At 47.6% G+C, this 12,307-nt stretch overlaps 1 protein-coding gene across 2 annotated transcripts in view; it reads left to right on the forward strand.

Annotated features, from left to right (window-relative positions):
• Positions 1-12,307, forward strand: part of LOC144142824 (15-hydroxyprostaglandin dehydrogenase [NAD(+)]-like) — a 36,623-nt gene that overhangs the window by 16,001 nt on the left and 8,315 nt on the right. For both annotated transcript variants that reach the window (XM_077674598.1, XM_077674597.1), the window contains exons 3-5: positions 2,731-2,854; positions 3,865-3,975; positions 10,598-10,690. In XM_077674598.1, the coding sequence (XP_077530724.1) occupies positions 2,731-2,854; positions 3,865-3,975; positions 10,598-10,690 (328 nt within the window). The remainder of the gene's footprint in view (positions 1-2,730; positions 2,855-3,864; positions 3,976-10,597; positions 10,691-12,307) is intronic.

Raw genomic sequence — 12,307 nt, forward strand, 5'->3', positions numbered from 1 at the left:
TTCCTTCTTTAATCTTTTTTTGTAGTGCTTGCAGCATATTACTGATATTTGTGTTGTATTTAATTTTAACTCGCTTCTCGTCAGCGCCGTTTTTAATGGGTGTAGTTTTTTTTCTTTCGCAGACATGTATTCAGCTTGTACTTTGGATTAAAAGAACACTGGTGCTGTCGGTTAGGTAATTACGTTCTTCCTAAAATATGACAAAGGTTTTTAAAGACTATAGTCGTTCTTATGCCACTTAAACCGTAAACGTTTGGTCTGTGTGTCCCTGTATTCCGCCACCAGGCCAGAACTGAAGAGAATTGTTGCACGAAAAGTTTATATACGCATAACTTTCCCGAATCGCTAAATCTGGAAACACACTTCACGTTGTCAACATTATTCTGAAAAAAGGCAATATTAGGCATATATTAAAGCAAAGCATCAATCGTAACAGATATTTGCAGTGTTCTTTTAAACAAAAATGCATGGTTGTGGGATTTTAGTGATACCAAATAAAAAAAAATACGCGTTGAGAACAATGCTTTCACCCAAAGGTACAAAAGGAAACGCTCGTACCCGAACCTACACCTCTTGGCGGCATTCCAAGAAACCCAACAATAACTGATTGATTGGAGGGTTGAACGCGCCGACGCAACGCAGGCGATGAGGCGCGCCGTAGTGGAGGGCTCCTGATTAATTCTGACCACCTGGGGATCTTTAACGTGCTACAGGCGTTTTTGCTTTTCGCCTCCATCAGAAAAGCAGCCGTCGAGGTCGGAAATTGAACCCGCGTCTTCGTGCTCGGCAGCACAACGCCTTAACCACTCAGCCAAGCCACTGGGCCACCGCGGCGGGTTAAATCCAACAATAACGAAAGGTTCCAGTAGATGACGCGCGAGCAGGGAAACGCGGGAAAATCGAATTGGCTTGGGCAAACCTCCGCCGTCTTTATCATGGGAGGAGTGAGACGAGGGGGAAGACTATTGGGCGGAAAAGAAGCGAGAGGCATGTACGTGGCAGGGCAGCAGGAGACTATCGTCTTTCGACGACATTTGCAGCGAGGTGAACAGATACGCGCCAAATTCTTGTTCTGCTTTGAACAATGCCCACATGTATGAACCAGGCCGCCTGTTTTCCTTGTGAAGAAAACGTCTTGCCCATAAATTTATTTGTGCTTGTGGTTTTCGTTGAAGCGCAAAGGATTTTACAACTGCCGCTGAAAACGGCTTCAAGAAAACGGGGGGGGGGCACCAAAAAGGTGATACCAAAACATTGATGCAACAAAACCCGCCGGGTTTTGCTCAAATATCCTTCGATTATGAAAGAGTCCCTGCGCCACCCTCTTTCCGGCTTGTGCACATATGATCGCATCAGCCCCAATTGAAGGCAAAAAAAAAAAAAAAACTCCCTTCGTGTGGAAAGGGCGGCTTGGTTAAGCCTAAACACGACGTTTTAAATGCGTTGATTTCGTTTCATTCTGTATTCTAAAATCCGCCTACGCGGACGGCAACAAATGAAGCATCCAAGCGTAAGAATGCCCGTTTTGTTTTAACAGCAGAGCTGGAGTAGGTAGATCCTTTTCGTCCGTCTACTGTAGGTCATGCGTCACGAAGGGGTAGGAGCAGGTTTCCAGACTCGCCGGCGGTTCCCAGACACACCTATAGAGGGCGCAGTGGTCTCGCAGAGCGGATTCCTTCTCCCTGCTCCTAGGGGAAGAAGAGGGGCCGGAGCCCCTGCGCGAACCGTACAATTTGCGTGGCTACGGCGCTACCGTTCTCCGGCGAACGCCTGTTGACGTTCGAGCCGACAGTAGAGAACCACAGCGCCCCTGTTTTAGTAGATTTCGTACTTGGTGGAAAACTGGGTTTAATTTTTTTTTGTCACAATGGAAAAGAAGTTTAAGTTATTACGTGAATCTAAACTAACGGATCGTCAAAACTTCTCAATATTTGTACTTGTATTTTCTTGAATTGTGAAGCCGCTCACGCCAGGCATTGATGTAATGAGGCCCTCTTAGAACAACCGTAACTTTTGAAGTAGAGATAGTTCGTGCTACTTACGCAGGTACTGTTTACTACTTTAGCAAGCTTCGTGTTATTAATGTGAAAGCCTTGGATTGGAAGCGTTACACTGGGCGAAACCATTGGAAGGTGTCCCAAATTACCCTTGAGTCCACACAAGTGGTACTAAAACACAAGGAAGGCCAGAACCGTACCAAAGCACGCCAGGCATGTATAAGAGGTTATTAGTCATAAGTGATTGATAGTAGTGATTAGTTAGACGGATTAGGGTGGGATGAAGGTAGGCTAAACGGTGGATTAAGATTAGCTACGATGTATAATGATTCATTCGTGATTTATAGAATTAATTAGCAAGGCAGGATTACGATTGAGAGAGGTGGATTTAGGTGGAATTAGGTAAACTGAGACGGATTAAGATGTTTCAAACACTGTAAAGTAGCGTGGCTGCTTTCTCGACAAGTGGACGTGTATATAAGAACCTGTCCCATATTTGGCCAGGCCTTCACCTTCGAAGCACATAAGCAGACTTAAGGGTCCAGAGGATTTTTTTTACCATTCAAAATGGGGCCAAGCTGTGGCCGAGGTCTCCTCCAAAATGAGTTTGATCTGCGACCACTTGATTTCGGTGTGTGAGGTCATTTGGCGTTGGTATACCAATGGATACGATATTCACATCTGGTCGTAAAATAATGTCGTAGTTCGTAGTAACTGTGCGAAAACTTTTTAGGTGTCCCTCCTGGATATCGACCAAGAGCTCGGCGAGAAAGTTACCACGAAGCTCCAAGAAACCTACGGTGAATCCCACTGCCGCTTCCTGAAGTGTGACGTCACTAACAAAGCGGAGCTTGAAGGTTCGCATTTTGAAATTGTATTGTTTAGTTGATCATTTTTTTCATTGGATCTAGTTTTTGTTGTAGTGTATACTAAGGAGTGTAGACAGAACGTCCCGTATTCATGTACATATGTACTATCGTCATGAATTGGGATACGAACAACGGTGCTCGTGGTTTTTAGTTTCTGATCTATATTCTAAACGAGGGGCTGCGCCTGCGCAGTAAGAAGGCGTAACTAGAGGGCTTTTCCAACCTTATGTCTGCTGTGCATATACGGCCCGTCGCCAGGGAGTGCAGCATGGCCTGAAAACCATGCGAGCCGTTGTTCGTATTTCAATTTATCACGATAGTACATTGTGCACATTCAAGTTGTTATCGTCCAGCTTTTTACTCGTTAAAATAACCTGGGGAATTTGGAATAAGTTAATTCATAACCGCTCGTATATCGTAAAATATTTACGATAGCGCAAAAATGGAAATGCCCATATCGTTTTTCGGGTGGTGCACAAATTCACGCAATTTGAACAATGGGAATAATGTCGCCCATCTAAGTTAACCAGTTTCTATATCGCATATATTTCGGTCCAGTGCTCTACTGACTCTACGCTCGACTTATTCGCCAAAATAGCTTCAGTGAGGTAAAATTGTCGCACCTGCTTTGTACACCTCTGCAAATTAAGAATAACGAATGTTCTAGACAAAATTTAATGCAGTTATTGCAAAAAAAGGACGACAAAATTAGTACCATTTTCAATATTTTTGCAGGTAGGAAATTTTCTGCAAGGTTTATAAGTGTGTTATATTAGTAATCAGCATTCAGATGTTTTTCCTACTCTTCATTGTCTGCAGGAATTAGTAGTTCAATGCGTACTTTTACCGCTGAAATAAGGACTAAACTGTAAGTACGTTCAACAGTATTTCGACCGCCACACGCAAAGCGTGTGGATGAAGGAGCTAGCTAGCTAGATTGACTGCCCTGTAAGTACTAGACTTACCTTTTTTTTTTGTTTGCTCCTCTTTTTCACTAGGATGTTTCGACGCCACGCGGTCATTCTTTGGAGGGCTGGATGTCGTGGTCAACAACGCCGGCATATTGCCCCATCCAGATTCTGCCAAAGTTTTCCCCGTAAACGTGGCAAGTTACTCCATTCTGCTTGAATGTTTTTTGTCCTTTGCTTTTGTACACCCGTGACAATACCCATAAACTACAGAGACATTTAATAACACTACCGCTTCATTCGCCGCATCTCCCACCTCGGCGCAAAGCGCACGGCAAAGGAGATGTTGTTGGCTGGAAGCAGCTGCAGACGAATACGACCTTAGGACATTTAGAGATACTACATGCCGTTTACTTTACATCGTGCACACCGCCTACACTCCTCCTTTGGATCGAGGAATACGCTTTTTGGTATCATAAGACGTGGGCTTTTCCAAACGTCAGAGCACCCTCTCTCTCCCCAGATCCTCACCCGAACCTTTTTGCACTAAAGTTCGCGCTGACCATCTCGGGCCCTACAGGCCAGTGGCAACTTGGACTAAGGACCCCACCCCTGTTTGAGCAAGACATTGATGGAACCTTCTACAGTTCACTCAAATTATTCAAGCAACATGGCCAGAGGTTCGCCTTTATTGCGGCTTTCTGAGGGGATGCTGTTTCTCCCTGGCCGAATGCGCTGCTTCAGTGTCCCCGGCGGCTTCTGCTCGCCCGTCGCTCGTGTTGCGAGAAGGGATATGCCGGGTTTCTCACAAAACTACCAGATGGCGCGCTGGTCTCCGCGTGCCGCCGATGCTTCCGGAAAGCGTAAAAAGTATAAAGGAGCCATGAAGAGAAAACACAAGTTTGGTTCATTCAAAAGATTGTCTCGTTAGAATCATACTGACACCACTTTTAACGTAAACTTCGCTCAAATAAGCTACATAATTGGGAAAAACGGGAATGGTCATGCGACCCACCAGCTCATTTCCCGCAACAGAACCTATGATGTCACATGAGCTAAGCTCTGCGATTGGCGGAGGCTGGCAGAAGCAGACGAAAATTAGGTAGAGCTTAAAAACTAGACGAACGAGCGATTTGCGCTTAAATTTAGGGCACATTCTTTACAAAGCAATAAGAATGATGGGACAAACAGTGGACGTTACGAAAGCACATGTAAACATAGAAGTACTGATGCGTTCTGCTGTTCGTACTGCGCACACATGCTTGGTTTAGCTGCACAGCACTACGGTGCTTGGGGTTGTCTCAGACGACACTGGCCGATTGACGCAAGCAACGGTGTCTTACGTGACCCCATTTGTCGAGCGAGCACTGTTTCAGGGAACGAATATTTTCTCCCAGAACAAAAACAAGCCAGGTTTAAATGCGGGCAAAAACAAACCAAACGCTTGCCACGGTATGGTGGCGCCATCTAGGTTACGGAACGTAAAGAAACGCGGGAACAAACCAACACCGCTGTACAGGGCGGAGACAACCTTTGAACGGTCCCGTGCCGCCGCAATTCGGCCAACGGGCTCAACGCGTTATTCTTTTCGTTTCCCACGAGACCTAGCAACGCGAAACAGACAATATGATTCAAACTTCTCCAGTAAACCGCGTTGCGGCGATAATTTTAGCGCGGTTTTGACACAATGACTTGCTTCGGCGGCGAGCGAGCAACCGAAAATGGCGGCGCCAGCGTATACGTGTCTCTACCCTGTACGGCGGATGCGTGAATGAAGGTACTCTAGGCTGCAGAGCGGTTGGTTCCTGTGATGTCATTTGGGACCACGAAAACGCACGATTGAGCGGGCAAATCAAAATTTTAACCTAAATTGTTTAATTTCTCAGTGAATAAAGCACCGTTTGTATCCGGACAAGCGCTGGGGGCACTATAAAACACGAAATCTTTCGAATAAAACCAACTTGCATTTTCTCTTCATGGCTCCTTTAGGAAATGGACCACGTGAACACACGCCAGCTAAACGGAGCGAAAACGTTTCCGCAGCATGCAGGACATCCACGCGCTAAAAAAGCGTCACGTATACTTAGATCAGACCATGAATGTATCCTGGATATGCTGGCTCGAATCCGTGAGTCTAAGCAGCAAAGCGTGGCTGTAGTGAAAGATAGACAAGCGTCGATGGAACTACGCCCGGAAGCTGCAAGAGGAACAAAAATCCCACACGCACTGTCGTCTCAACCCAGTTATGCCACGACGCCCGTGGAGACATTTAAAACGGTGCTCCTTGAACTCCATTGTACAGTTCAGAACAGTAACATTAATGGCGATTTAAACACATCGAAAGCTTCGCTTTCCCTTGAATCTCAAGTATGCTTGGCAAACGCCTCTTTTTTTTTGTATTTACGTTTCTCTCTCCCTCTCTCTCTCTCTCTCTCTCTGTCTATCTATCTCTCTCATGCTCTTGGAGCACCACTCGGTGGTCACCTTCGAATTAAACAACATCGAAGACAGACGCATGTGAGCCACCAACTTGCGTTCTCAGTTTCTTCTTACGAGTGGCCAGCGAAAAAAAACGTCACAGCGAACAGCTTAATAGAAGGGCGCTAAAAAAGCTGTCAGTCCAAATATGAGCTCCTCACCCCGCGCGCGCGGTGATCTAACTCGAGCGGAAGCAGTCCTCTACCGACAACTACAAACACACTCTGTACTTACACCAGCCCTTGCCCGATACGTATGTACCGAGGTGTACGAAACGGACATCTGCCGCCTATGTAAAGACCAGAGAGCTACACTGGCTCACATCTTATGGCAATGCAACAACGCAGCAACGGGAACAACGCTTCCTCAGGAAATACCGTATTTATTCGAATCTAAGCCGATAGTTTTTTTGAAATACTGATATATCAAACTCCAGGGTCGGCTTGGATTCGAGGATTTTGAAATACGCGCCAATTTCCAAGTGAAGTGGCACGCAGCTAGCGCCACCCAGAAAAGAAAGTATTGTAGCCATTACTAGACGAGCCAGTAGCCACTTAAGGGCCATAGGCCGCCATTTTGAATTGTGCGGACAGTGGCCTGCGTGCGGTGTGGCGTTTGGTTTTGACAGCGCAAAAAGAAGCGGTGCCATTATAGTGCCGCTTTTAAAAGAAAAGTTGTTTTAGCTGCGGAGTTGTCGTCGAACGTTCAAGCCGGGCGGGACTTCGGCGTGGATGAAAAAAAATGTCCGTCGTTGGAGGACGCAACGGGAGAGGATATTTGCGTGCGCCGCAACGAGGTTGGCAATCACCGGACCACGAGAATGCCGTCACCATGAAATGGAGATGGCATTGGCTGACTTCGTTCAAACGCAGCGAGCAGCTGCCCTTCCAGTAGCGACGGAAGTGCTCCAGGCAAAAGCAAGGAAGCTTTTAAGGGAACGAGGCTTATGGCGGGCACACTTCAAAGCCAGTCGGGGCTGGCTACATAAATTCATGAAGCACTTCGGCTTTAGCCTCCGTCGTCGAACCTCAATCGTCCAGAAGTTGCCCGGTGATTTTGAAGAGAAACTGATTGAGTTCCAGCACCGCATCTTCATGTTCAATAAACGTGTTTTCTTTTTGTGAACGCTGACCTCGCCTTTTTGTTCGGCCTACATTCGAGGTAAGTTTTTTTTTTTTCGCGCCTTCGGACTTTCGGGGGTCGGCTTAGAATCGGGGCCGGCCTAGATTCGAATAAATACGGTAGAAGACGCCAAGTGCAGCGCTAACTTAGACACACAGCTCCAGGCGGTCAACACTATCATCGCAGCACTGGAGCTACAACGGCCGTAAAAAAAAAATCAACACCAGGAGGAGCCCACCAGGAGCAGTGTCCAGGGGACCACCGGGAGTGTCCGGGACCTGGATCGAGTCGCTCCTGGGATGTCCATGGACCCCTCTACCGAAGACTAACCATCGGCCTGTATTGGCGCCTTAACAGGTTGCCTCCTCATGTGCTTTAACATGAGTGTTCAATAAAGTTCCACTCACTCACTCTCGGAGGCCATTGTCTGAAACATGTTGCTCGAGTTCTTGCCTCCAGGTGCACTACGCATGCGCGTCACGCTGCTGGCGACGTCGAGACGTCGCGAGGGTCGGTCCGACCAGAAGGGCAGCACAATGGCTTTGCCCAATGCTACCAAAAAATCCCGTGCCATCTCCACTAACGTGAAACATGGGGAGGGGCGAAGCATGCAGTGTATACTAAGTGTATTCTTGGCGCCTTGGCGTTTTTGCCCACGGAGGTACAACCGCTGGGGCGTAGAGGTATGCAGCTTTGCTGTAAAAGTGTCCCGTCTTGCGTGAGGCGTTGGATAACGCGTGCTCTCGTGTATTAGTACCGTGACTACATGAGACGAGATGCGACGACGACGAGGACGACGACGACACGAGACGCCGACAGCCCAAGTCCCTAAGGTGCTTCGCCCCTAAAAGCACCGCCACCTGCGTTTAAGAAAGGACGGTTCGGGTCGTTTCCCCATTTGTGGCGCGCACGTAACGTGTTGCCAAATGTACTGAAACCTCACCTCGGCCAAATTTATTTTGATCGTGCAGTACGTACCACCAAATCAACTTCAACACGACTTGACTCGTAGCCCCGTGAAATGCCTTGTTAATCAGAAGCGTTTGAAATAAGACGACGCTGCACCTGCCGGCGGATCGCGCAAGCTGTCATGAAGCAGAAGTGAAAGTCCGACTGGTCAGGTGCTTGGTCCTCCGGCTATCCGGGAGAACCGGCCGAGCTCTGCTTGGCGCGCTTCTCTGATGGCTGTCACGCGCTCGAAAGCCTTGCCCGCAGGTTTCCTCTGGCCGCCAGGCTGCTCGCTCTGCGGCTGCAACGTCATTTCACCCTGGTCTTAACGGTCACCCTCGTCTCCATTTCGGTTTTAAAGTCGCCAATTTTTTTTTATCGTTTGCTCCGTGCATACGCCTATTTAGGATGAGCCTTCCTGATTTTTATTCGTACTGCGGACATAGAGTTTTGAAGAGGTCGACATTTTCAGTGCGGTTTGCCTTTAATGTCACGTGAGATACGTGAGGAGTGACGCGAGTCCACAAATTCCCCTTTGAGCTCGAACTGGGGAGAAGGATCCTCAATGGGCACCACAGATTTATTCGTGTTTTCGTCGGGCGCGGGCGTGTGTGGCTGGTACACGGGCTCGGAGCGAGTAATCACGCGGGCGTAATGGGTCTAACAGACAAATCTTAATGGGGGCTGAGTGAGTGCGTCAGGTTTGTGACAGCGGAGGTGTTTAAACTTGAGCTCGGCCCGAGGGCGTTAGCAAAAAATTACCAAGAAAAAAACTGGGTGGCCTGTAAAAGGTGCACCACCTCAGATACAGTTTTATAACATCGAAGCCGTCTTTCACTCCTGCTCGAGTGTGAGCCCAAGGGGAATATGCGTATGCGCACCCCTTACTATACTCGGTTACAACTCAAGAGCGGCACTACCTCATGCAGTGTATCACTCCGCCAAAGAGCCGGACCCGTGACGTCAGTGCGCGCGCGTTTTGAAAGGGGTTTGCTATGAATGCGTGATATCGTCTGCCTTGTCTCACGCCGTTTGTTTGTCGTCGCTGGAGTCGTTTATAAGCATATTAAGTCCAAAAAATCACGGGAGCGGCTCAAGCCATGTTCAAAATATTCCCAGTAACGCCCTACTTGCGCCGCGCGGAGAAACATCCGGCTAGGGTGATAAGGCACAGCGGCAACTTCCGGTGCCGTTCTTAAGTTGTCACCGAGTATATACCCTTTTAACGGTAATAGTCTTTGTTGGGCTACTGAAACGCAAAAAAAAAAAAGGCGTAGTTTTCACTCGGGGTGCAAGGCTCGAGAAACAGCGGACCTGGGGGTCGACCCAGCGTTATCACGTGTAGGATTCGCTGTCATTGTGGGGTACCGACCGGAAAGTCCTTGTAAAATCCGGCGCAACTTGGTCTCACTCTTCAACGCTTAGCCTAGCCTAGCGAGCCCATCGCAGAACCTAACAAAACCTATCAAAACCTAGCAAAGCCTGGCAAAACTTGGCAAAACCGGAAGATGCTACGTCGACCCCCAGGTTTGCTCATTCTCCAACCTTGCACCATTAGTGCAAGGTGTGCCATTCTTTTGTTTTGTTATGTACAGAGACCACAAACAATCGTTGTTTGCTCAGGTAGCAGTTGAAGCGCATGGTCAGTCGAAAGGGTCGCATTAATTTCACGTAAGTGCTGTACTGACTATGCATTACCCTGCCACCGTATTAGACCATCTTTAGCCAACAGAAACGCGAGAAACACGGCAGAAGATAAACATTTGAGCCTTTCAGGTTTCGTTGTCCGCGCAAGCAGCTTTACCAGTAATTTTAACAGTAAAAAACGCCATAAAATTGATTTATTTCAGGGTTTAACGCGCCGACGCAACCCAGGCGATGAGGCGCGCCGTAGTGGAGGGCTCCGGATTAATTTTGACCACCTGGGGATCTTTAACATGCGCCGAAATCTCGTAGACCCCGGCGTTCTTGCTTTTCGCCTCCCTTAGAAAAGCGGCTGCTGCGGCCGGGGATCGAGCCCGTGTCCTTCGGCTCAGCAGCACAACGCCTTAGCCACTGAGCCACCGCGGCGGGTCAAGCGCCCTAAAACAACGTACAGCAATGGAAACAAATTCGCGTTTCACGCAATGGTTTAAATTAAATGAACTGCTACGCTCAGCCGTGACATAATGGTTTCGTGTTCTACAGAAATCATTTCTCTATTTTATACTGATCGCAGTCTCGCTGAATTCAAGCCGCTATCCCTGGCTGCAAAACGTCTTTCTTTCGCAGGAAGCTGTCTACAACGGGACTTTGTTGGCTTTTAAGCACATGGGAAAGGACAACGGACACAAAGGAGGTGACGTCATAAACGTCGCATCTATGGCAGGTGAGGCTGTTTCGAAGCAGGTCATAAACATGCCATTCCCGAGTTATTGTTCTATTTCAACGGAGCACTAATGTGTGAAAGCAAGTTGTCCTTCTTCGACGGGTTACAGCAGCAGTTCTTTAAAGACACAGAAGTGCAAAGCATGCATACGGGTGTAGCATCCCCAGTTATATTACCGAACGAAGGCTTGTGACGTAACAAATCATCCATGATGAAACGGAATTGGCGGAGCTCGTTTCAGCGTTTTTTTTTGTGGGAAAATACCATTGATGTACCAGCATAAAAAATGCAAAGTGAACGTGACTTGCAAATCTTTGTCAATACACTTTTACAAATCAGCTAATAAACATGACCAAGCAAGCTTCCTTGCTACCTTCCGCGGTGCTTGTGTTTCGATTTTCTTCAAATGCTTTCCCTTGGTGCGCAAGGTCAGTCAAACCATCTACTTTCGTGAACCCAAGAGCTGATGTGCTTTCTTAGGCACAACCTATGGCCGGTATTCAATAGCGAGGCGTGCATGCAGGCAACCATGTGAATGGGCCGTCACTGGTTACGTCGGGCTCCGCGAGATGGCGGTACTTCTCCGTGTCCGTGCTAGGCGCATGATATGGGTTGGACATTCCAACCTCTAGCCCGCCGAACGCACATTAATGCCTCCACTCAAATGTGAGTACGATAAATAACAACTCTGTTGGCGCCACCGTTGAGAATCGGTTTGAAACGGAGCAGACGACGCACGCCGGTGTTATTTTTGTTCTTCGGCGTGCGGCCGCAGTGGCATAAGCCGCGCCATGTTTGTGGCGCTTCGGCCATGGCCGTGGCCATTTCAGTGTTGCCAAATGAAGAAATTGATAGCTAAACTTTTCAATGAATATCGGCTATACATCCAGCGGCTGAAGCCAGAGGTTCGCGAAATCGACTAAGGCACCAAGCTGGCCGTAAGCTTTTATCTTTCCCGTTTGTTGGTTTGTTGGCTTGGTAGGAGCTGACTGAGATCTCTATCGCCGATCACTCGGTGGTTAGATGAAGAGTTCGCATAAGTCGTGCGGGGAAAAGTTACTCTCTTGGTGTGGGGATTCCCCTTGTGTTTATTTTTGAGAACAAAAATGCTAGTTTCTTTATAACTCATACTCCAATCTTCTTGTCGCTTTAACTGTGCGTTGTTGTACATTGTATATTTACAGTTGTTTTAATTAAAACCATCACGAACACTACGGGACATGGGCTGAGCTAACGATGGAATATAATGCGAAAGCTCACTTTGTTGGACTGAACTTGAAAAAAGTTTGGTTTAATGCGCCGAACGTAAACCTGGGATATGAGGCCCGTCGCAGTGGAAGTCTCGGGATTAATTTTGACCACCTGGGGATCTTTAACCCTTTCGGCCCTGGCGGTGTCATGTGACGCCGCCATATAACAATTTCTATAGCGCATAAAGAACGAAACCAAAACTGCTAGCTTTCTGAGGAATTGTTTTTCAAGGACACTTATTGCAATAGACATCACAATTGTTGCGTTGTAGCGTGAGCTGGACGGTACAAACAAGAAGAAGCTCCGGTAAACACAAAATTGCGACTTTGAGGCTAAAAATATAGGCGTCCTAGTTTTATTCCCAAA

This window comes from Haemaphysalis longicornis, unplaced genomic scaffold (assembly GCF_048455015.1).
Source record: "Haemaphysalis longicornis isolate Haplotype H1 unplaced genomic scaffold, Haemaphysalis longicornis Haplotype H1 scaffold_6, whole genome shotgun sequence".
Lineage (NCBI taxonomy): Eukaryota > Metazoa > Arthropoda > Arachnida > Ixodida > Ixodidae > Haemaphysalis > Haemaphysalis longicornis.